This window comes from Cyprinodon tularosa, unplaced genomic scaffold, assembly GCF_016077235.1.
Source record: "Cyprinodon tularosa strain WSP-4 unplaced genomic scaffold, ASM1607723v1 ctg298, whole genome shotgun sequence".
Taxonomy (NCBI): Eukaryota; Metazoa; Chordata; class Actinopteri; order Cyprinodontiformes; family Cyprinodontidae; genus Cyprinodon; species Cyprinodon tularosa.
Window position 1 is genome coordinate 374,827 of NW_024039005.1, and position 26,472 is coordinate 401,298.

General features: G+C 45.8%; 1 protein-coding gene across 1 annotated transcript in view; it reads right to left on the reverse strand.

Moving 5' to 3' along the window:
* Positions 1-351: 351 nt before the first annotated feature.
* Positions 352-26,472, reverse strand: part of slc25a22a (solute carrier family 25 member 22a) — a 35,904-nt gene continuing 9,783 nt past the window's right edge. Inside the window, exons 2-11 of the mRNA XM_038291271.1 lie at positions 11,808-11,962; positions 11,602-11,727; positions 11,459-11,514; positions 11,291-11,381; positions 8,287-8,341; positions 1,648-1,708; positions 1,367-1,511; positions 1,135-1,289; positions 983-1,058; positions 352-889 (exon numbers count right to left, since the gene is read on the reverse strand). Coding sequence (XP_038147199.1) covers positions 736-889; positions 983-1,058; positions 1,135-1,289; positions 1,367-1,511; positions 1,648-1,708; positions 8,287-8,341; positions 11,291-11,381; positions 11,459-11,514; positions 11,602-11,727; positions 11,808-11,827 — 939 coding nt within the window. The 5' untranslated portion in view covers positions 11,828-11,962 and the 3' untranslated portion in view covers positions 352-735. The remainder of the gene's footprint in view (positions 890-982; positions 1,059-1,134; positions 1,290-1,366; positions 1,512-1,647; positions 1,709-8,286; positions 8,342-11,290; positions 11,382-11,458; positions 11,515-11,601; positions 11,728-11,807; positions 11,963-26,472) is intronic.

Here is a 26,472-nt window from a genome sequence, read left to right on the forward strand (position 1 = left end):
AACTCTTTGGTGAGCCTGTGAAGCAGACTAGTGACCCAATCTAAGTAATCAACCAGCTGATACTTTATCTACTTTATCTTGTTTGGCTCGAAGCAACAGAATCACAAATATTTCATGTTTTTCACAGTAAGAAGCTAAAATTGTTTGATTATGTATAAGTCTATACATTCGAATTAATTAAGTCTATTACTTAAAATTGAAAACAGTAAAATCTTTGATTTCCTAAATCATTTGGTATTATTTTAGCAGGATTTACAAGTTTTAAATAAATAAAAATGTGTTTTTTTTTAAGTCTAACCCAGATATTTTCCAGCAGGCTGTGACACCATGAGGACCTGATTCTGGTCCTAAACATGCAGACTGGATCTTATTGTTCTATTTAGTGGGAAACTGGGATCCCAGTGATGTTCTGATGTTCACAGGTTAACCAATCATTACTGAAGGACTGCAACAGCTAAGGGCGGGACGTCTAATCTGCTAAATCTGACAATCATATTAAAAAGTGAATCAAATCTTCTAACTACAGACCTCTGATCTCCGACGTGGCGCCGTGGCGGCGCCGCCGACTGGAACTGTGCGCGCTGCCTCAGGCATCTTGGCAAAATAAAAGCTCCCTTCTGAACTTTTTAAACATTCAACCCAACAAAAAATAAAAAATGGTGTCTAAGAATCAGATGGAGATGATGGAGCTGAAGTGATGCATCGTGGGAGGAAAGGCAGAACAGATGTTCCCACTTAGTTGTCTTTTTTAGGCAGGAAGCTGAGGATATATTCGCCCACGCCCAGGAAGTACACGACCTGGGCGATCCCAAAGAGAGGAGCGATGACCAGAGCGCGGCAGTAGGCTCCCTTCAGGAACGCAGACGGACCCTCGTTACGCAGGATCTTCCTGAAAAGCACAGAAATCCACCAGAACACAGACGCAGTGTGAATAACCAGCCTGCAGAGATCAGGAGAAAGACTTCAGACATCGCCAGGTCACCTGATGCAGTCCGTCACTCCGGAGTACGTGTCTTCTGTGCTCGCTCGGTTCAGCGACTGCAGTCTGGTCTTTATTACTGCACATAAAAAAGCTCAGGTTAGCGTTTATTTAGGGTGTTTTTCTGAAGGAGAATCTAAAACGCTGCGGCTCACCATCGACGGGGTTGACAGCGACGGCTGCTGTGCTCCCGGCGACGCAGCCCGACACGAACGACACGTAGAAAGGAGCGGGGCCTTCGCCGTCTCTCTTCCCCAGGTTATTCAGATTGGCAAAGAGAGGGAAATAGATGATGGAGAAAGGGACGTCCCTGATCACCAGGAAACAAAACAGTCAGACCTCAGCAGAGGACACCAATCACTGCGTTAGAACATTTAACTGCTGTACCTGAGCAGCGTGGCCCCCAGGCCCTTATAGAGTCCAGCGATGCCCTTTTCCCTCAGTAACTGTCTGGTGATCTGCATGGCTGTGGGAGACTTTATCTCCACGCTTCCTGCCGCCACCGTTTCCGGCATGAGCTTCCTCTGAGCGGCTAAAGTCCATCAGGAGAAATAATGCTGATTACAGCAAAAACAAAAACTCTGACCTCATTATTATCTAATGCAAGCAGAAGCTGTAATCTTCACCACATGAGGGCGCTCATTGCCCATCAGACTTCAGACTCTTACCCAGCCTGCCAGCATCCTGCAACTGGATTTTCAGCATCTCCATAGGAGTCGTTATGACGACCTGTAGAGGAAGCAGGAAATAAATTATGTCAAACAACATCCACAGCTTTTTATGACTGGTTTGCTAGTTTAACTTTTCAACATTTTGCCACGTTGGAATCAAACTGATCAAGTTATTGAGGTTTTAGTACGGAGGAGCTCATTGTTATGAAGGAAAAGGAGATATGGAGTTAATCTCTGGCAGGTCTGGACTTTAATCTGAGACTGGAGTTTGGGTTAGTTGGTCTAAACAGACCTGTTCTAGATTTAACTGCATCTTTAAAGGAAAAGTCGCTCATATTCAGAATCCAAACTTCTGAAAGTTCTTTAAATGTGAAATGATTCCATCCTGTTCAATAAATGATCAGTGTTTTTAATTCAGAGTCATTTTCATGTGAATGTGCTTTACTGGAGGCATCCATGTTTGTCAAAGAACACTACTGCCACCTACTGGTTAGTGACATTGTCACGGTGCGGTATCGGCTGTTGATCAAGTCCCAGTGCTGTATCTGGTGTTTGTCACAACGCGCTATTATCCAAGTCATCTTGAAAACATTCTTCTTCCAAATGTTGGCTACATATTACGGGTTTTTTCTCTGGCCAGAAGTTCGATGGCAAATCCTCCCTCTTCAAGTTGGCGATCCAACGACCAACCCGTCCGTGGAGGATCAGGAATCAGAAAGGTGGAATAACTCTTTTTTTCACTTTTACCCGATGTATTCCAGCATCCAGCTGCCATGCACGTGGGCATTGTCAGTTTCACTATAGCTCTGGTGAATTTCAATGGTGAAGTCCTCTGGAAATCTTCAATAATTGTTGTTGATTGCAGATGTGTCTAGTAGTTCCCATTGATTTAGCTTGTAAAGCTGGGAGAATCGCGCTAGGCTTACCGCACCGTGACGTCACTGCTGGAAGATGGCAGGAGGGAGGGGCTACTATATTTGGGCAAAGATGGCCGCTCCCAGACGGCGAACGTATTATTTTTGGGTATAAATAATGATCCATTGATTATTCCTGCTGACTGAACTTTTCCTTGAACGGCTGCCAGAAAACATTAATGATAACACATCCTATCTGCTGGGATTTCCTTCCTTGGATAATTGTTCTAATTCAGTCACTTTAAAGGTTTAGGCAGGATGATGGTCTAACGGAAGGCTTGATTTCAGTGTAGACTTTGACTAGGCCACTCTAAACCCTTTCCCGTCCTTCATGCAGATCTTTAAATGATGGAGTTGTTGATCCACGGTGGTGATTCTCTCCTGAAATGGTTCCTTTCTGTTTCAGCTGTTTGTGACTCTGAATCTGGAGTCCTGGAGCCTCAGACGGGGCTTTTCAATCTGATCAATTTCTTTAGACGGACTTTTCCTTTAACGCCACTGTATTTATAAGGGGGGGGGTATATGTGTTCAGGTTTGTTTTCCTTTTTCTCCTGCAGGGTTTAGCCCACGTGTCAGAAAATGATATTCTGGTCTCATCTGACAGCAATAACAGTTTCTCCACCAGCGGTGCTCCCTGCACCGCTGGTGGAGAAACTACAAACCTCTCCATCATTTTAAGGCAGATGTTCTGATCTAATCTGATCTGTGGACATTTAGTCTCTCAGAGTAACTCTGAGCATCTTTGCTGTATTTCTCTCCCTGCCTGCTAGTTCTTTTTGGAAGGTTTTTAGTTGGTTTGATTTTCTAAACGATAGATTAAACGATTAAAAATGTTTCTATCTTGAACATGATTTTCAGATATGAACTTATTTTAAACTTTTTTAAACTTCACCCCATCTAGAAAAACCTTTAAAACTGTCAGAAAAGCAGCTGTATTTAGATAAATAAGGTAAAATATTAAAACAACAGAGTAAACTTGATTTTATGAAGGAGTATCACTTTATCATTTCATTTTATATGTAAAGCATTTTATTTAAAATACAACTTTACTAGATAAGAACCTAGATTATAACATGAAGGGGTTTAAATGCCCCATTTCTTCTAGGGATGCAGCTAATTATTATTTTGCTAATTGATTAACGTCTCCTTTCATTAATAATCAGATTGCCAAAGGTTCCGCTGAAAATAATGGTTAGCTGCAAAAAGATTTTTTACGAAATTAAAGCAGGTGAAACTAAAACTTTTCCACCTGAGGAGTTCTGGATTATAGAGCACATTAACAGACGGGAAAATTTTTTTATCCTAAATGCAAAATGTTTATATGTTTTTTAACAATCCCTGAATAATTGCTGCTCTTAGCGGGTCGCTCTGTCAGCTACAGGCAGGTTTTACAGTCTCTATACTCCAGTTAATGATTGATCACTAATTTAGTTGAGGATTATTTCAATAATTAATTAATCTGATTAATAGTTTCATCATTTCTATGAACCTAAATTCTAGACCATCCTGAGTGAGACTGGAGGAGCGCGTCTCAGGTGTGGATCTACTGGCATTCATGGCTTAATGGCGCCTTCCCTGCAGCTACACTATAGAAACTAGTTAACTAGATTAAGGCTGAGATGACCATGTTCTCAGCTGCAATCCTAATCCTAGATCTGCTGCACTTCATCTAATCACAGCTCCTAAGGCTTCCAGTCTTTGCCCTCATTAATGAGAAGCGTTTCCCTCGGACTCGCTCGCTCGCCACACATGGCCGGCGCTCGTCCATCGCCTCCTATCTGATCACATATATCTACGCAGCTGGCCGTGTATGGGGAGATATTTGTGCCATCGGTTTGAGCGCGCAGGAACCAATCCGAGCGCGCAGTGAGACAACACGCGCGCGCGCAAAACCGGTCTGGCGCGCGCTCAACTCTGAAAAACCCTCTCAACACACTGTTCTCGCGCTCAGTTTCATCTCTGCGCGTGCTCGAATCCGTCTCTGCTCGCGCTCGCTCGACCTGCTCTCTCTCCGCGCTCAACACCAGCTGTGCGCTCGGCTGTTTCTCCGCTCGCTCGACTCTCTGCGCTCGCAACTTCAGCAATGTATGTAAATGAACCATACCATCAGCCAATCACACCCAGCTTCTTTTCATCCAATGAAAGCATTCCTTCCTTCTTCTTCTTTTCTATCATGGCGGTTCGCAAGCAACTTCAAGGTGCATACCGCCACCTACTGTTCATGAGTGTGTAGCAACATTGTTTTACATCTATTAAATTCTATTTTTTAATTTTGCATTCTGAAGATAACTAAATAATGCTTTCCTTAATCTATAAACATCCTTTATATTTCCTTTATTTCCCAATAATCCTTTAAGACTCCATTCTTGGCCTGTCATTTCAACTACTCTTCTCAATTTTTCCCTTTCAGGTTCATATGTTTTACAGTTCATTAATATGTAAGCATTTGTTCCAAATACTACATCCGGTTAGATGAAAAAAAATACATAAATAAATAAAAACACAATCAGGAAAATCAAACAACTCTTACAGTTATTTTGTCAACATTCCTAAGATAGTACTATAAAATATCTTGAATTATCTCAAATAAACTTCAGTAAAACAGTTATTAGATCATTGCCTCATCCATCTCTTTTACCTGCTATTGACATGGATTTAAATTTGCTGTTTTAAAAGAAAAATAAGGAGGATATTTCAGGTTCAAGTATGGTTCAACAATATATAGATAATGTTTTGGATCATATTGGCCTTACTCTTAGCTTTTGTGGCGGGTGTTTCTTCTTTTTGTTGTTTTTTATGGAGGTTGGCAAACAACAATTACCGCCACCAACTGAAAAATCCTGTTTATCAAATTATTCTTTTTAATATATATAATAAAGAATAACCCTCTTATTTAGAGTCCATCTGTAAAAGGTCTTCTAAATAATAATTGTTAAATTTCAGATCAGGTCTGCTGTCTGAATAATTGCGTTTAAATTAATATAACAGTCGCTGATCTAAAATCAGAGCAAACTAAACTTCTTAATGGAACGATTTCTTCAATCCATTGTAAGGCCAATATGATCCAAAACATTTCTCCTTTGTAGGCTGAATTCCATCACTGATTCTTTTACCCGATTTAAAAATAAATTATGAAACTAAAACAAAACACCATTCCTAATATTGGAATATTTTGAAGCATCCATAAAAAATTTAACATATCCATAATATTTTTTATCTATATATTGTTGAACCATACTGGAACCTGAAATATCCTCCTTATTTTTCTTTTAAAACATCAAATTTAAATCCATGTCAATAGCAGGTAAAAGAGATGGATGAGGCAATGATCTAATAACTGTTTTACTGAAGTTTATTTGAGATAATTCAAGATATTTTATAGTACTATCTTAGGAATGTTGACAAAATAACTGTAAGAGTTGTTTGATTTTCCTGATTGTGTTTTTATTTATTTATGTATTTATTTTCATCTAACCGGATGTAGTATTTGGAACGAATGCTTACATATTAATGAACTGTAAAACATATGAACCTGAAAGGGAAAAATTGAGAAGAGTAGTTGAAATGACAGGCCAAGAATGGAGTCTTAAAGGATTATTGGGAAATAAAGGAAATATAAAGGATGTTTATAGATTAAGGAAAGCATTATTTAGTTATCTTCAGAATGCAAAATTAAAAAATAGAATTTAATAGCTGTAAAACAATGTTGCTACACACTCATGAACAGTAGGTGGCGGTATGCACCTTAAAGTTGCTTGCGATCCGCCATGATAGAAAAGAAGAAGAAGGAAGGAATGCTTTCATTGGATGAAAAGAAGCTGGGTGTGATTGGCTGATGGTATGGTTCATTTACATACATTGCTGAAGTTGCGAGCGCAGAGAGTCGAGCGAGCGGAGAAACAGCCGAGCGCACAGCTGGTGTTGAGCGCGGAGAGAGAGCAGGTCGAGCGAGCGCGAGCAGAGACGGATTCGAGCACGCGCAGAGATGAAACTGAGCGCGAGAACAGTGTGTTGAGAGGGTTTTTCAGAGTTGAGCGCGCGCCAGACCGGTTTTGCGCGCGCGCGTGTTGTCTCACTGCGCGCTCGGATTGGTTCCTGCGCGCTCAAACCGATGGCACAAATATCTCTCCATAGCCGTGTGTCTCCTCCAGCTCAGCCCCGCAGTGACTGGAGATCGCTCACTAGAACATTTCTGCTCACTATCAGATCAGATCACAGCCTCTACAGACTGAACCCGTTTCTCTGACCACTGTGGCCCAAGTTAACAAGACTGAGGCTGATTACACCTGCAGACAGACGAGGCAGCTGTCCAGGTGAGCTGTCCAGGTGAGCAGCAGTGAGCTGGAGCATCGGCGTCGCCAGACCCCATTTACTGGGGCACGTGCCCCAGTATAAATCTCATGAATATTTACAACAGTAATATTTTTTTTTAATGCATCAATTTAGATGATTCCAACGGGAGGAGACGTATATTTCTACTCAAATGCGCAGCAAGTGTGTTGGTAACTCCAAATTGAGGATGAATTAGCGCCCCCACGTCAGCGCATGTCACTGCATGAACTGCAGGTAAATTAACGCGCTGCTCTCAACTGAGTTGGATGGGACACTGCGGCCACGACGCTTTTTTAGTTCTGGTAACGTTTCTTAGCTGTCAATTTTATTATTTTCCCAGTGAAACCACATGATTTATTTATAGGCTACTAACTGGAAATGACTGCATTGGTTTGTAGATGGATATCAGGAAATTCCTCACACGAAGCAGAGACAGGGAAGCAGTAAAACAAGATGAGAGAGGGAGGTAAGAGCCCGAGATGAATTAGTGATTTAAGCTAAGCAGTTACATTAGGGACGTTATAAGCAATATGATAGATATTTACATAATTATAGATTTACGTTTTTTAATGTTTACTGTAGAGAATGAGAATGAAGGTGCTGGATGGTCCTACACAAGTGAAGTTGTCCCACCATCCCCAGGACAAATTTGGAGTAAAACAAACGTTCATTTAATTCAAAATGGTTTGAAAGCTTTTCCTGGTTAAAAAAGAAAGCCTTGTCATCAAGGATATGCAGTGTGTTTTCAACTTGCTCGATAACACCATGTTCCCCACACTAACGCAGATCATCCAGATCTCCTCACCATCCCAGTCTACAGCTGGAGGTGTGAAAGGTCATTCAGTGTGTTGAGAAGGATCCACACTTGGCTGAGGTGCACAATGGGACAAGACAGGCTCCATCATCTTGCTATTTTATCAGTTGAAAAGGAAGAACTTTCTAAGCTGAGTCACAGTCTAGTGATTGACCAATTTGCAAAAATGAAAAATAGGAGGTACACTTTAATGCTCAAAAAATAAAAGAAAAACTTAGTTCAGGATGAGTTAAACTTTCCCCTGAACTAAAACTCTAAAACCTAGGAATTAATGATTACGTCAGAATGTGTATAAGGAAACTTTTTATTTGTCAAAGTTGTTGATGTCTTATTTTTTATAGCTGCAATGTTGAAAATGTTCATGTTTGTTAAAACAAATATTCTCTTATACTCATTAATATCTCAACTGGTAATTTTGGTAGGAATGTATCAGGGTGGGGCAGTGTGCTTGTCTGTATTTATGTATGGAAGGAGGGGCATATGCACTAGGGGGCCAGTGCCCCAGTAAAGCTTTGTGCCTAGCAACGCCCCTGAGCTGAAGTCAGTAGTAGGTAGGGTGCGTTTGAAGCCACTTACCTGGCAGGTACCGGCGCCGCAGCCAGCCAGCATCTCTTTGACCAGAGTCAGTTTTCTGAAGGAGGAGAGAAAAAGATCAAGATCCAGAACATTAGTTATTTATTACCATCTATGAAGAATAAAATAAAATTAAATAAAATGTGCACAGCAGCGATGCTAATCTTTGTCTTCTCCATCAACGCGTCGGGAACAGATTAATAATTCACAAGGAGGAGAGCCAGTGGGACAGCATGGGTCAATCATTTATCAGCCTGCATGTTTGTTTCCATGGTGACTGAGGTAGATGTCCTGGCGGGTGGGGTGGGGTGGGGGGGTTATCGGTGCATGCAGCTTTCTGGGGTGAACAACGGCTCCTTGCTTTCAGTTAAACCAGATGATTGCTGCTAATGATTGCGACCTGAAAGCATCAAACGTTACCCGGTAACCAGACCTCAGATAACACTGCTGCTGCATCACCATCAGTGGTGATACTATAGTGCCCTGCATACTTCATCTAAGGCTCCTGTTCCACCTCGCTGATTTATCCAGCGTTTGCCTGACGTCCCAGAATCTCCTAAATCTCAGGCAGATGCTGAATTTCTATGGATTCTTTCTATTCTGGGCGTTTATAGAGGATTCATAACGAGTCCAGAACTTCTGTCCAACCAGAGCCTAACTTCTGCATAACGTGATGCCCAGGAAATGATGCACAGTGTCCTGAGGGGGGCAGCGATGCGCCTGGAGGCGCCCGGCCTGCAGAAAGAGATTTATTTGATGGCGGTATTAACCTAGCTGCTGTTTACTGCCCGCCAAAAAAAAAAAATTTAAATAAATATTATATAAATAATAAATAAAAAGAAAAATAAAGAAAGAAGGTTTTTTTATACCAAAACGCTGCCAATACGCCATTATACAGTAGCTGGAAGTTAGAAACACGTTCAGCGCTCGTCTGGAACACGGCAGATACGCTGATATGTTGGAGAGAAGTTCTGGATAAGTTACGCAGAAGTTAGTCAGAGGTTTAGGATCAGCTAGACGCCACGACTGATGAGGAACTGATGCTGAACGGATGTCAGCCATCAGGTAACTGACCTGGAACTGATGGACCATGGATGGCAGACGCTGGTATACGGAGGGAGATTTTGAGGATGCTCAGAATTTCTTGACGTACTCGCCGTATGTCAGCGTCCTTCAGCGCGCTCATAACTTATATAAAACGCACCCATAACTTATCCAACGTATGCCAGAGTTTTTGAAAGATTTGAAAGATCTTACTTCAGGCATATGCTGGTCTAAATCACCAAGGTGTGACAGGAGCTTTACTTTAGATTTCTGTTACTTGGATCACATGAGACAGAACAAACAAAGTCCTGCAGAATAATCAGCTGGAATTAATCAAAAATAAAAATATAATGCAAAAGTAAAAGCCACTGATTTTTTTTTGTTGAGTTTTTACGGCACTAGTGGCGCGTTTTTTCGACAGCAGGCTGACAGGAAAGGGAGGATGAGAGAGGGGGAGACATGCAGCAAATAAAAACAGGCCGGATTTCTAACCGGGTCCACTAAGGCCTCCGTACACGGGTTGGATGCGCTAACCGCTGCACCACCTGCACGCCCAGCCACGGATTTTTAAGAGTTAAACTAATATATTGTACAGATTTATTTCCTATATAAAAAAATATTTCAAGCTGTTATTTCCAGTGATGATCCTGGCTCCAGCCTAGTATCCCAGAGGAGGAGAGGACAGTGAGCTAAGTCATGGTGTGACGCGCTAATGAGCGACTGAGCTGCAGACGTTAGCAAATGTTCACTGAACCTCAGCAGTGAGGATTGATGGAGCCGTTTCTTCTGCTGACGTTTTCCCACTGGGGTTCCGAACATTTCATGCAGCTTTATGGAGACGTAAAGTCATTTTCCACTGCCGCTAAAGGCACCAAGACATGTTTAAACCACCTCAGAGGCAATGAGCTGGATTGGCCAACTACCTGATCAGAACCACATTCGCTATTAGCTGCGCGGTAGAACAGTGGGTAGCACTGCCGCCTTGCAGCAAGAAGGTTGCAGAATCCCGGCCTGGGCTCTTTCTGCAGAGAGTTTGCATGTTCTCCCTGTGGATTGATGAACGGCTGGATGGATACATGATGGATGGATGGATGGATGGATGAGAATTAAAAAAAAAACTTTCATGTTTGAACCGATGCAGGCTGGTCTGTGTTCTACTCACCCAATTTTTATTTATATATTCAGAAACTAGAGAGTGTTAGCTTTCAAATAATGTATGGCACGTGTAATTTGGGCTCACAGTTCTTAATTTATTTGCTTTTTCATTTGGGTTTGCAGAATAGGTGAGGCTTACCCAAGCTGAGGTGGATGTTAAGAGGTCAAACGTTTATCAAAACGGATTGAAACCCTGAGGACTACAGGATTATTTTGGAGGTTTTATTGTTTTTTGGGAGGATACGGTTCTTGGAGATAATTGGAGTCTTTATTTCCAAATAAATGGATGTTTGTGACCCTAGAACTGGCCGGCCAATCACAACGCAGAGATGTGTTTTGAATTTCTGGATGCAAAGTGGGCGGGGTTTTGAGGGCGGGACGACTAAGCTGCACAACAAGGAAGACGGCAGCAACTAGTGAACAGTTCTGGTCTGACTCAGCTTTGGAATCAGTTCTGGAAGGATCAGACTTTGGGTTTCTGTTGAAACGTGAGCAGGAAGAGGCTCTATGATCGTTCATTTTGGAGAAGGACGTATTCGGCGTTTAACCGACAGGCTGTTTGTTTCCACTCCCCCCCCCACCAGCTTCCTGTGGCGCTTCCTACGTCACAGTCAGTGGCGCTCATTGGTGCGTTGGCCAATAGGCACAGACATGGTTGATCTCATCAACAATCTTCCGATGTCTCCTTCATCAGGGCCAGACTAAATGACACATTTAATCTCCCATTTAATCTGGTTTATCAGGCTAATTTCACCCCTTTCTGACTCCATAGAGCTAGAGCAGTGGGTGAGCGGAAGGTCTGCCTCACCCGTCCTTGGAGAGGTGGTGTCTGAAGAAGTCGTTAGCAGCCAATTTGATGGCCTTCTCTGGAGTGACTAGGGTTAGGTTCACCGCAGCTCCTGGAGGATCAAACGGACAGAGAGCCATGAGGGAAGACGGCGATTTCCACCTTTCAAGGGAAAATCTGTCTACTTACCTCTGTACATCCCAAAATAACCCTCAGAGCGAATAGTTTTAATAAGGCAGTCTGACCTGCAGAAAGCCAAACAAAGTGCAGTTAAACGAGTGGAAAGAACAGAAAAAAGCATAAATTCTGCTGGGATTAGTTTTATACAGTACATGCTGGTATAAAGGCGGGATCCATTCTGCTGGTTCTGCAGGCGAGTCTTCGCCAGGTCAATGGGAAACACGCAGGTTACTCCAACGATCCCAGCAATCCCTCCATTGATCAATTTGGCAGGCAAACTGCATGAAAGGAAAAAAAAGTCTCCAGTGAAAAATCTTTTCTTTTTCCTCAAATGATGCTGATTCTTATCCATCTTTACCTGATCTGTTTATCAGCCATTGATCGCAGTGAAACCCGTCGGTCAGCGGATCACCCTGGAGCTGCTGCTTTCTAATGGTTGGTTGTTCTAACGGAGATAACCTGCAGCGCTCCTCGTTTTCCCAGTTAATCAGGCTGCTGGTACTTCAAGCAAGTCTGTGACAGAAAAACAGGAAGCAGTTTACTTCATTATAGCATCACTAGCAAACCAAAGATCAGAATCTCCTTATCAAAGCTCTACTCTGAGCTCCTCCCCCTATCTCTAATCCTGATTAATTATTTTAATAATCATTAGCTAATTTAGTAATCTATTATTCATTAACTGCAGTAAAGAGACTCTAAAACAGGCCTTTAGCTGACAGAACGACACACTTAGATTATATTATATTATTATACCAAGATTGTTAAAAAAACTAAATATGTTAACATTTTACATTTAAGATTTTTTTTTTTATGTTTTCGTCTGTCAATCTGCGCTATCAAGCCTCCTCAAGTGGAAAAGATTTATTTTCTCCTGCTTTCATTTCATTAAATCTTCTTTAAGGAACCTTTGGCTATCAGATTATTAATCGATTTATCAAAAATAATAATCGACAGATTAATCGATTTGCAAAATAATCGTCAGTTGCAGCCCTAGATTCAACCTAAACAGATTTATGTCTTTAAAGGACAACTAATGGTTTGAGGCCCAGAGTGCGAAATGTATAAAAAAAAATCTGGTAAAATCAATAGCAGCAAAAGAGCCAAAAGATTTTAAAAGTATTGTAGCTTGAAAGAAAAGACCATTTTCTCAGAGTGAGAACTTTAACCAGATGTGTGCATCATGTGACCGTCTGAACGCCTTCCCACCGGCAGCACAGCTGCATCATGTGACCGTCTGCAAACGGCTTTCCGCCGGCAGCACAGCTGCATCATGTGACCGTCTGCAAACGGCTTTCCGCCGGCAGCACAGCTGCATCATGTGACCGTCTGCAAACGCCTTCCCGCCGGCAGCACAGCTGCATCATGTGACCGTCTGCAAACGGCTTTCCGCCGGCAGCACAGCTGCATCATGTGACCGTCTGCAAACGCCTTCCCACCGGCAGCACAGCTGCATCATGTGACCGTCTGCAAACGCCTTCCCGCCGGCAGCACAGCTGCATCATGTGTCCGTCTGCAAACGCCTTCCCACCGGCAGCACAGCTGCATCATGTGACCGTCTGCAAACGTCTTCCCGCCGGCAGCACAGCTGCATCATGTGTCCGTCTGCAAACGGCTTTCCGCCGGCAGCACAGCTGCATCATGTGACCGTCTGCAAACGTCTTCCCGCCGGCAGCACAGCTGCATCATGTGACCGTCTGCAAACGCCTTCCCGCCGGCAGCACAGCTGCATCATGTGACCGTCTGAACGCCTTCCCACCGGCAGCACAGCTGCATCATGTGACCGTCTGCAAACGGCTTTCCGCCGGCAGCACAGCTGCATCATGTGACCGTCTGCAAACGCCTTCCCACCGGCAGCACAGCTGCATCATGTGACCGTCTGCAAACGCCTTCCCGCCGGCAGCACAGCTGCATCATGTGTCCGTCTGCAAACGCCTTCCCACCGGCAGCACAGCTGCATCATGTGACCGTCTGCAAACGTCTTCCCGCCGGCAGCACAGCTGCATCATGTGTCCGTCTGCAAACGCCTTCCCACCGGCAGCACAGCTGCATCATGTGACCGTCTGCAAACGCCTTCCCGCCGGCAGCACAGCTGCATCATGTGGCCGTCTGCAAACGGCTTTCCGCCGGCAGCACAGCTGCATCATGTGACCGTCTGCAAACGCCTTCCCGCCGGCAGCACAGCTGCATCATGTGTCCGTCTGCAAACGCCTTCCCACCGGCAGCACAGCTGCATCATGTGACCGTCTGCAAACGCCTTCCCACCGGCAGCACAGCTGCATCATGTGACCGTCTGAACGCCTTCCCACCGGCAGCACAGCTGCATCATGTGACCGTCTGCAAACGGCTTTCCGCCGGCAGCACAGCTGCATCATGTGACCGTCTGCAAACGGCTTTCCGCCGGCAGCACAGCTGCATCATGTGACCGTCTGCAAACGCCTTCCCGCCGGCAGCACAGCTGCATCATGTGACCGTCTGCAAACGGCTTTCCGCCGGCAGCACAGCTGCATCATGTGACCGTCTGCAAACGCCTTCCCACCGGCAGCACAGCTGCATCATGTGACCGTCTGCAAACGCCTTCCCGCCGGCAGCACAGCTGCATCATGTGTCCGTCTGCAAACGCCTTCCCACCGGCAGCACAGCTGCATCATGTGACCGTCTGCAAACGTCTTCCCGCCGGCAGCACAGCTGCATCATGTGTCCGTCTGCAAACGCCTTCCCACCGGCAGCACAGCTGCATCATGTGACCGTCTGCAAACGCCTTCCCGCCGGCAGCACAGCTGCATCATGTGGCCGTCTGCAAACGGCTTTCCGCCGGCAGCACAGCTGCATCATGTGACCGTCTGCAAACGCCTTCCCGCCGGCAGCACAGCTGCATCATGTGTCCGTCTGCAAACGCCTTCCCACCGGCAGCACAGCTGCATCATGTGACCGTCTGCAAACGCCTTCCCACCGGCAGCACAGCTGCATCATGTGACCGTCTGCAAACGCCTTCCCGCCGGCAGCACAGCTGCATCATGTGACCGTCTGCAAACGCCTTCCCGCCGGCAGCACAGCTGCATCATGTGACCGTCTGCAAACGTCTTCCCGCCGGCAGCACAGCTGCATCATGTGACCGTCTGCAAACGCCTTCCCGCCGGCAGCACAGCTGCATCACTGACCGTCTGCAAACGCCTTCCCGCCGGCAGCACAGCACAGCTGCATCATGTGACCGTCTGCAAACGCCTTCCCGCCGGCAGCACAGCTGCATCATGTGACCGTCTGCAAACGTCTTCCCGCCGGCAGCACAGCTGCATCATGTGACCGTCTGCAAACGTCTTCCCGCCGGCAGCACAGCTGCATCATGTGACCGTCTGCAAACGCCTTCCCGCCGGCAGCACAGCTGCATCATGTGACCGTCTGCAAACGCCTTCCCGCCGGCAGCACAGCTGCATCATGTGACCGTCTGCAAACGCCTTCCCGCCGGCAGCACAGCTGCATCATGTGACCGTCTGCAAACGCCTTCCCGCCGGCAGCACAGCTGCATCATGTGACCGTCTGCAAACGCCTTCCCACCGGCAGCACAGCTGCATCATGTGACCGTCTGCAAACGCCTTCCCACCGGCAGCACAGCTGCATCATGTGACCGTCTGCAAACGCCTTCCCGCCGGCAGCACAGCTGCATCATGTGACCGTCTGCAAACGCCTTCCCGCCGGCAGCACAGCTGCATCATGTGACCGTCTGCAAACGTCTTCCCGCCGGCAGCACAGCTGCATCATGTGACCGTCTGCAAACGCCTTCCCGCCGGCAGCACAGCTGCATCACTGACCGTCTGCAAACGCCTTCCCGCCGGTAGCACAGCACAGCTGCATCATGTGACCGTCTGCAAACGCCTTCCCACCGGCAGCACAGCTGCATCATGTGACCGTCTGCAAACGTCTTCCCGCCGGCAGCACAGCTGCATCATGTGACCGTCTGCAAATGTCTTCCCGCCGGCAGCACAGCTGCATCATGTGACCGTCTGCAAACACCTTCCCGCCGGCAGCACAGCTGCATCATGTGACCGTCTGCAAACGCCTTCCCGCCGGCAGCACAGCTGCATCATGTGACCGTCTGCAAACGCCTTCCCGCCGGCAGCACAGCTGCATCATGTGACCGTCTGCAAACGCCTTCCCGCCGGCAGCACAGCTGCATCATGTGACCGTCTGCAAACGCCTTCCCACCGGCAGCACAGCTGCATCATGTGACCGTCTGCAAACGCCTTCCCAGCGGCAGCACAGCTGCATCATGTGACCGTCTGCAAACGCCTTCCCACCGGCAGCACAGCTGCATCATGTGACCGTCTGCAAACGCCTTCCCACCGGCAGCACAGCTGCATCACTGACCGTCTGCAAACGCCTTCCCGCCGGCAGCACAGCTGCATCATGTGGCCGTCTGCAAACGGCTTTCCGCCGGCAGCACAGCTGCATCATGTGACCGTCTGCAAACGCCTTCCCACCGGCAGCACAGCTGCATCATGTGTCCGTCTGCAAACGCCTTCCCACCGGCAGCACAGCTGCATCATGTGACCGTCTGCAAACGCCTTCCCACCGGCAGCACAGCTGCATCATGTGACCGTCTGCAAACGCCTTCCCGCCGGCAGCACAGCTGCATCATGTGACCGTCTGCAAACGCCTTCCCGCCGGCAGCACAGCTGCATCATGTGACCGTCTGCAAACGTCTTCCCGCCGGCAGCACAGCTGCATCATGTGACCGTCTGCAAACGCCTTCCCGCCGGCAGCACAGCTGCATCACTGACCGTCTGCAAACGCCTTCCCGCCGGCAGCACAGCACAGCTGCATCATGTGACCGTCTGCAAACGCCTTCCCACCGGCAGCACAGCTGCATCATGTGACCGTCTGCAAACGTCTTCCCGCCGGCAGCACAGCTGCATCATGTGACCGTCTGCAAACGTCTTCCCGCCGGCAGCACAGCTGCATCATGTGACCGTCTGCAAACGCCTTCCCGCCGGCAGCACAGCTGCATCATGTGACCGTCTGCAAACGCCTTCCCGCCGGCAGCACAGCTGCATCATGTGACCGTCTGCAAACGCCTTCCCGCCGGCAGCACAGCTGCATCATGTGACCGTCTGCAAACGCCTTCCCGCCGGCAGCACAGCTGCATCATGTGACCGTCTGCAAACGCCTTCCCACCGGCAGCACAGCTGCATCATGTGACCGTCTGCAAACGCCTTCCCACCGGCAGCACAGCTGCATCATGTGACCGTCTGCAAACGCCTTCCCGCCGGCAGCACAGCTGCATCATGTGACCGTCTGCAAACGCCTTCCCGCCGGCAGCACAGCTGCATCATGTGACCGTCTGCAAACGTCTTCCCGCCGGCAGCACAGCTGCATCATGTGACCGTCTGCAAACGCCTTCCCGCCGGCAGCACAGCTGCATCACTGACCGTCTGCAAACGCCTTCCCGCCGGCAGCACAGCACAGCTGCATCATGTGACCGTCTGCAAACGTCTTCCCGCCGGCAGCACAGCTGCATCATGTGACCGTCTGCAAACGTCTTCCCGCCGGCAGCACAGCTGCATCATGTGACCGTCTGCAAACGCCTTCCCGCCGGCAGCACAGCTGCATCATGTGACCGTCTGCAAACGCCTTCCCGCCGGCAGCACAGCTGCATCATGTGACCGTCTGCAAACGCCTTCCCGCCGGCAGCACAGCTGCATCATGTGACCGTCTGCAAACGCCTTCCCGCCGGCAGCACAGCTGCATCATGTGACCGTCTGCAAACGTCTTCCCGCCGGCAGCACAGCTGCATCATGTGACCGTCTGCAAACGCCTTCCCAGCGGCAGCACAGCTGCATCATGTGACCGTCTGCAAACGCCTTCCCACCGGCAGCACAGCTGCATCATGTGACCGTCTGCAAACGCCTTCCCACCGGCAGCACAGCTGCATCACTGACCGTCTGCAAACGCCTTCCCGCCGGCAGCACAGCTGCATCATGTGACCGTCTGCAAACGCCTTCCCACCGTCTGCAAACGCCTTCCCGCCGGCAGCACAGCTGCATCATGTGACCGTCTGCAAACGCCTTCCCACCGGCAGCACAGCTGCATCATGTGACCGTCTGCAAACGCCTTCCCACCGGCAGCACAGCTGCATCATGTGACCGTCTGCAAACGCCTTCCCACCGGCAGCACAGCTGCATCACTGACCGTCTGCAAACGCCTTCCCGCCGGCAGCACAGCTGCATCATGTGACAGTCTGAACGCCTTCCCGCCGGCAGCACAGCTGCATCTTTCTGCTTTGGATGCAGCATTCAGGCAGAAAGCAGCAACTAAACCATGGGTGGGCAATTCGAGTTCCTGGGGGACGGTATCCTGAAACTTTTAGATCCATCCTTTGTCCAACACACCTGAATCAAACAGCTGAGTTACCTCTTCAGTATGCAGTCAGTTCCTCCGGAGTCGTCTTAATCACCTAATTATCTGATTCAGGTGTGTTGCACCAAAGGCACATCTAAAAGGTAGAGGATACAGGCCCTCAGGAACTGGAATTGCCCACCCCTGAACTAAACAGAACCAGGATGTGTGATGCAGAGCACCTTTACTGTGAAAAGATGCTTCCCTCTCTCCACCCCTCCAAACACCAATCAGAACCTACCTCTCTTTTCCTCCCCACCAGCCCTCCCCCATCGCTTCCCTCAGTCACGACTCACCAAACGCAGCTTTCCCATATTTGCTGGGTTTGCTGCGCTCAGTGTGTGGCTGTGTTCTTATAAATGCAACGACCCAAATATCTAAGATCTTCTTCCTGGGAGACACAACAGCAGGAGTGGATGTTTAGGTTAGAGGGAACCTTATCTCTGAGCTCAGCAGCATGTGGCGTGTTTAGGTGGATGGAGGACGTTGACTGGCTGCTGCAGGGGTGGAGGAAGGAGGTGCAGAGGAGGTCACTCAGAGTGTTTCTCTCTCTGCTTCCTGGAGCTCAGACTCCACCCCCCGCCTCTCTAGCTCATCATGCTCTGTTTTCCCTCACAGCAGTGACATTTCGCCTAAATCTTCATTTCACAGCATGTTCCTCTGTTCACTGACACTTCCTCCCCCTGAACGTGTCAAACTCATAGTCAGCGACTTGGACTTGAAGCCATTTTAGAACTGAGGACGGATGAAATATGACCTGGTTTGTTCCTTTTAACACGCGGCTCACGAGACGAAGCGCAGAAATGACATCTCCACTCTACTACCCAACCTTAAACAGAGGGGGGGGGGGGGGGGGGAACTCAGATTCCAGCTTTCAAAAACTTACAATTCAGTTGTAGAGATGATCCCTTCCAGATATCACCACACCCCCCACCCCAGCCAGTGAACAATACCTCCTTAACGACTGACTCTTAACAATCATAGACAGGTTTCAGGTATTACAGGCTAACGATGGAACCAAACGACCCATTCATCGGTTTCCATTTGCACGTTTCCAAAGGATACAAGGATTTGTCTATAAAGACTCAAACTCACTGCAGATCCAGACATTAGAATTGAGAAAGCTTCCTGGAGGGGTGGAGAAACGTCTTCAAAGTCCAGAGGATTGTTTTTTAAACTTTTACGGAACTAGAATAAAATTCTAGGTGTTTCCAGTTCTCACATATTTCCTTCACCAGACATTTAACTAAAATTAGTCGTCTTTTAATCAAAAGGTCATGTGAAATATGCGGCTCTAATTGACTTTTTTCTGTTGCATTCAGGGGAAAATGGCTTTTTGGATTCCTGATCCAGAGGGAATCCAGACCTCCTGCCTGATACGAGGTAAACTGGTGACGTTTGGTCAAACAGACCCTGGAAGCATCAGAGTAACAACCGGAGCAGAAAATTCAACTTTCAAATAAATTTTTAAAGCTTTAATTCCAGCCTCTGTGGTAAACTAGTAAACTTTGGAGACTTCACAACATTTTAAAGTCATTTTGTTCAATATTTAGGCTAAAGCACTGAGACACAGAAATCCTCCCTTTAAAAACTGCAGCTAAAGTCTTTGCTCTTAATGTTAGAACATTTATTTACCCTTAAAAATAACCAGGAGTCCATGAATGGCTTCAAACATCACCTTCTTGCTAATATCCAAACAAAGTTCATGTTTAAGTTTGCACCAGAATAGCTGATAAGTTCTGATGACGCAACCCGAGCAGAACCTTGAACTCCACCTTATCCAGCCTGCTAAAGCAGCCATTGGATGCAGCTGATTAAAGAGCTAACCACAGCGATGGTGCTGACAGAGATAACAATCGGCTCTCTGACCCTTGTTCATCAGAGCTGGAACGTTGACCTGTATGACCCCTCTATATGAAAACAATAGAGAAGATTCAGGATCAAAGGTTACTAGGAGACAGAGCAATCTGTACTTTCAAACTTTGTTTTCTTTTTTTCAAACAGTAAACTTCTGTTATGAAGTTTGATTTATAAAGTAGTGTTGAATTAAGCTGCAGTATTTGCTTAAAGTTTGAATATTTCATGTTTATTTCATTGCAGACATTCAGTCTGCAGCCCCCTAAAAAAGGGAATGATAAAATCAAATTTATTCTAGGTCCTTAATGCATTTTAAAAACCCGATCAAAAGGGTTAAATCATTTTAGGGGACCAAAATTATGGACCCAATTTTCCCTTTTTCCACAGCGGTTTTTCAAACAGAGATTTAAAGACAAAATCAGGCTTTTCAATCTGCAAACAAATCCTTTTAAATTTACTTCCAGTACAAAATTTAAAATTTCAAAGGGATATTTTCTTTTTATTGAAATGAACCCTGAAAGGGAAATTTCCTTTTGGGTCTGAGTCCTTTGCTTTCTCCCTCCTCCTAATGGGGACAGGGGAAAAAAGGGCTGGGAGAATGAAAAGACATTTAGCTTTTTGGGTTTTTGAAAAAAAGGGGAAAGGGAGGGGGCGGCCTTATTGGGGGTCAGCATAAAAAAAGGGGGAAACAGTGACTCAGAAGGAAAAGCCCAGGAAAATTGGGAAAAGCCCGGGTTTTGTAAGGGGGGGTCCCCTGTCTCACATGAGGGCTTGGGGCCGGAAAAGGGTCCTTAAAAAAAAAATGGGGAAGGGGGGGGGGCTGGGTCCTGGAAATTTTGAAAAATTAAAATAACACTCAATTTTGGGGGTTATAAAATTTTATAATTAACAATATTTACTGCTTAAAAGGGGGAAATCCCCCCTCTTCTTTGGGGTTTTTAAACATTTTTAAAAATTTCAATTCTTCTAAAACAACTTTAAAGATTTAAAAGCAAAAGGGGCAATGTTAAAAAAAGGGGGGGCCCCGCTGCACTTTTTTTAATTTTTTGGACCTTTTACTGCTCACCCCAGGGCAAACTGGAAAGGAAATAATGGAGGAATGGGGATTGGGGATTTGGGGGATTTTGGATGTTATGGATGATGGGTGGTTTGGGGAGGTGGTTGGGGTGAATTAAAGGATGGTGATGGAAAGGGTGGTGTGGATTGGGTGGATAAGAATTTGGATGAGAAAAGGATGGAAGGTGGGGGGGGGGGATGGATGGGGAAGAAGGATGGAAAGGGATTGGGTGATTTGGGTGGATGTGATGAATTGGATGGAAAGAAAGGGTAATTTGGGTGTGGGATATGGATGTGATGGATGGATGAAAAATGGATGGATGAAGAAAGGAATTTGGGTTTATGATGGATGGATGGTTTATGAATGGATGGAAAGGGTGGAAAGGATGGTTTGATGAAAGGATGGATGATGGAAAGGAAGGTGATGGATGGGATGGAGATAAAGGTTTATGAAAGGATGGATGGTTTGGGTGGAGGATTGGGTTAAAGGTTTTGGTGGGTTTTTGAATGGTGGTTTTTAGAAGGATTGGAGGGGGGTGGTGGGTTTGGGGTGTTTTTGGGGTGGTTTTTTTGTGGTTTGGAGTTTTTGGGGTGTGTTTTGGGTTGGGAAAATTTTAATTTGGGTGGGGTGGATGTTTATGGAAGATGAAAAAGGATGTGGATGGTTTTGGTTTTGGGTTTTTTAAGGGTGGGGAAGGAAAGGGTGTTGGGTGGGGTTTAGGAAGGTTTTTGGTTTTTTTTTGGGTGAAGAAATGATGGTTTATGAAAGGTGGATTGGGTGAAGGAGGGTGGGTATGGAAAGGGGGAAAAAGGAAGGGTGGAAAGGATTTATGAAGGATGGATGATTAAGGGTTGAAAAAGGATGGATGGAAAATAAAGGGTGGTGATGAATGGGGTGGGTGGGATGGATATGGGTGATAAGGGGATATTGGGTGGAAGGGTTAATGTTTTGAGAGTGGGGAGGGAGGGGGGATAATTTAAAGGTGGATGATTTAAAGGAGGATGTTTAATGGAAGGGGTGGGTATGGAAAGGATGATGAAGGGAAGGGGAAAGGGTGGGAATGGATGGTGTTGAATTTGGGTTTTGGTGATGGGAAAATGGATGGATTATGAAAGGGGGGATGGGTTAAAGGGTAAGGATGATGGTTTTAAAGGGATTAAAGGAAAAGGTTTATGGAAAGATGGAAAAGGGATTTTTTTAATTGGGTGGGTGATGGATGGGTGGGTTTGGGAAGGATGGATGATTGGGAAAGGATTTTAATTGGGGGAAAGAAAAAATGGAAAAATTTTTTGGGTGGGTGATGAATTTTTTGGTTTGGGGGGAATTTTTAAGGAAGTGTTTTTTGAGGGTTTGATGGAGGATATGGAATTTATGGAATAGTTGGGGAATAGGATATGATTGGGTGGGTGGATGATAAATTATGGATGATGGGTGGGGTGAAAGGGTATGGGTTGGATGGTTAAAAGAATGGGTGGATGATTGGGTGATGGATTGGGTGGATGATGATGGGTGATAAAGGGTGGGTGGATGGGTGGGGGGGGTGGGTGGGTGATAATGGTTGGGTGAAAGGATGGGAAAATGATGTGGATTTGGATTTATGGGTGGGAAAATATAAAGAGGAATGGATGGATGAGGGTGGGGTGGGTGATAAATGGGTGGATGATTTTGGAAAGATAATGGTTAATTTATGGATGGGTGGAGGGGTATGGAAAAGGATGATTTTAAAGGATGGAATGGATGATTTATGGATGGGTATAAAAGGGATGCGATGGGTGGGTGGGATTTGGGTGATGGAAAGATGAAAGGGTGGATGATGGAAGGATGATGGAAAGGATGGATGATGGATGGATGGATGGGTGGAATTTTAAAGGATGGGTATAAAAGGATGGATGGATGAGGATGGATGGAAAGAAAAAATGGATGGATGGATGGGATGGGTGGTTGGGTGGATGAGGGTATGATTTGGGTGGGGTGATAAAAAGGATATGATGGAAAGGATGGGATGGGTGGATGAAAGGAATGGGGAATTTGGGTGATGGATGATGATAAAAAGGATGGATGGGTGGTGGGGATGGATGAAATTGGATGGGGTGGTTTGGTTTTATGGATGATGGGTGGATTGGGGGAAAGGAAAGGATGGATGAGGGAAAAAGGGGTTTAAATTTTTAAAAGGAGGGTGGAGGACGATGGTGGATGATGGAAATGATGGGTGGGTGGATGATGGGTGGATTGGGTTAAAAGGATGGGTGGAAAGGATGGATGGGTGGATTTGGAAAGATAAATGGGTTTGGGTTTGGGTGGGTGGTGATGGGTATGGGTAGGATGGATGATGGAAAAGGGATAAAAGGGTGGATGGGGTGGGGAAGGGTTTTGGGTGGGAATGGATGGTTTATGGATGGAAAGATATTATGGAAAATGGGGAGGGGTGATGATGAAAGGATATGAAGGATGGATGATAAAAGGGTGGATAATTTTGGGTGGGTGGAAAGATTGGGTGGGGGATGGATGATGGATGGGATGAATGGGTGGATGGGGTGGAGGATGGGGTGATGAATGGATGGATGATGGGGTGGATGGAGATGGGTTGGTTTTATGAAAAGGATGGAAAGGATGATGGAAAGGTAATGGAAAGGATGGATATGAAAGGTGGGTATGGGTAAAAGGGAAAATGGGTGGTGATGGATGATGGATGGATGATGTAAAGGAAGGATGGATGGATGATGGGGTGGATGGATGGGGGTTTGGAAAGGAATTTGGGTGATAGATGGATGATGTGGGTGGGTATGGTATGGATGGAAAGGGTGGATGGGGTGATGGGTGGATGGGAAAGGATGATAAATGGGGGTGGATAAAGGAAAGGATGGATGGGAAAGGATGATAAAAGGATGGAAAGTGGAAAAGGATGATTGGGGTTTTTTTGGGTTTATGAAGGGATGGAGTGGATGGAAAATTTTGGGGTGGATGATGGAAAGGATTTTGGGAAAAAAAATGAAGGGATGGAAAGATGGGTGGATGGGGGGATATAATGGATGGAAAATGGAATGGATGGATATGGATGATTAAAGGATGGGGATGGGGTGGATGAAAAATGGAGGAAAGGATGATGGAAAGGTGGCTGGGTGGGTGAAAGGTGGATGGATGTTTGGGTGGGGTGATGGAGGTGAAAGGGGGATGGGTGGAGGAAAGGATTTTAAAGTTGAATATGGATGGGTGGATGGATGATAAAGGATGGATGATGGGGTGGAAAAAGGTGATGGGGGATATTGGGTGGATGGATGATGGATGGATGGAAAGGAGGGGTGGATGGAAAAGGGGGGATATAAGGTGGATGTAATATGGGTGGATGGGTGGTGGATGATGGGTGGATGGAAGGATGGATGGGTGTGGGTTTAAGTAGTTGCTGGGGGAAGGGGGGTGGTGGGTGGGGAAAATGGAAAGGATGATGGATGGGTGGTTGAAGGGAAGGGATGATTTATGGAAGGTGATGGGTGGGTGGGATGATGGATGGATTGGGGTGAAAGGTGGAGGAAAGTGGGTGGATTAGGGTGGGTGGGTGGGTGGGGGGGGTGGATGATGGAAAGGATGATGGATTGGAATGGTTATGGAAGGGTGATTGAAGGGTGATGGTGGGGTGATGGGAAAAGGGTGGATGATGAAAGGTTGGGTTTGATGGGTTAAAGGGGAAAAAAAGAATGGGTGGGGAAAGGTTGGAAGGCTTTTTTGAGGAAGGATGGAGAGGATGGGATGGATTATGGAGGTTGGGTGGGTGGAATGGATGAGGATGGGAATTGGAAAGGGGTGGATGATGAAATGGGTGGATGGGTGAAAAGGATGGTGTGGGATGGGAATGGATGGAAAGGTGGAGATGAATGGATGGATGTTAAAAGGGTTTATGATGGGTGGAGATGTTTGGAGGGGATAAGGGATGGAGGAGGTGGATGGATGAAGGAAAATGGTGGTGGAAGAAAGGGGTGGGTGGGTGGGGGGAAAATTTGGGGGGATTATGGAATTGGGTTTTGGTGGATGGTTTAGGAGGATATTATTAATGGTTATGATAAGGGATGGAGTAAGGGGGGAGAATTGGTGGAAGATTGAAGGTTTAAAAGATGGAATGGATGGTTTGATGGAAAATTTGGATGAGGGGAGGATGGTTTATAATAAAGAAAGGAATTTGGATAAATTATTTTTATGGATGATTTAGAAGGGTGGAGATGAATGGATCATTTGGAAAATTTTTGGATGATAAATAATTTATTTATTGTTTGGATGAATTTTAAAATGATTTGGGGTGGAATTAAAGGGTTTTTGGGATTGGTAAAGATGGATAATTATTATATTTGGGTTTATCCCATTAGGGATGGTTTTGGGGGATTGGGAATTGGCGGATTTAATGTTGTAAAATATGGCATGGATTATGGAATTTATTATTGGATAAATTAGTAGATGAATGAATTGGATTATATGGGAGGATATGGATGGAAAAGAAAAGGAGGATTTGGATGATAATTAATATTAAAAATTTATTTTAAAGGTGATTATATTAAGGGTATAAAGAAATATTAATGGATGAAAGTATGAAAAGGATTTGGGATGAATGGTGGGGAAAAGTATGGAAATTCCGGATGGATTTGGAGAAATGAGGGATATGATGGATGGATGAAAAGGTTTTGGATATTGGAAAGGAGGATTAAATTTATAAAAATTTTTTGGGGGGGGGGGGGGAAATTTGGGTTGGGAATTGGTATTTATGGTTTGATGGAGGATGATGGATTATTTAAAGGAAAAGGATGATTGGATAATTTAGGGATTGGGGGATATATGGATTATGGGGTAATTGGGTTGAAAATTTTGGATTTAATTATGGATGGATAAATGAATTGGATGAATGATTAAAGAATATGGATTGGATATATGGATGAAGGAAAAGGGAATTGAAAGGAGGGATATGGTTGGAAGGGATTTGAGGAAAGGATGATTAATTGGATGATGGATGGTATTGGATGGATGGATTTATGATGGATTGGAAAAATGATGGAGGATGAGGAAGGAGGATGGTATGGAAAATGGGTTAAAGGATGTGATTTGGGGGTTGATAGATGGATTGATAAAAATTATTAAAAGGATGGGTAAAGAAAAAGGAAGGATGAGGGAGGATATGGATGTAAATGGTTTTATATTATTTTAAAAATGGAGGATATAAAGGAAAAAAATATATTTGGTTTTGGATGGATTTATGAAGGATGGAAGAATGGAGAAAGGGGGGGAGAGGGAAAAAATGGAGGTTAATTTATGGGGATGGATTGGAGGAGGTGCTAAAGGATGGATGAATTGGGTGATTATAAGGTTCGATTAATTTAAAGGATGGATTATTTATGGTGATAAAAGGAGGATGGATGATTATAATTATTTTTATTTAAAGGATGTTATTAAAAATATGAGGAAAATATAGGAATGGAGGATAAAAGGAATTGAAAATTATAATTTAATTATGGTGGATATAATTATGGAAGATGAAGGGTTATTAGGTGGATGGGATATGGAAAGGAAAAGAAAATGGATGGGGTTGGGTTTATAATTGGGGATTAGGGGAAAAATATTTGGATGGTAAAATGATTAATTATGGATGGAGGATGGGGTGGATGAAAGAAATGAATTATATTTAATTGGAAAAAGATGGATTGATGTAGGGATATGGCGGGTAGGGGGAGGTTGGGAGGGT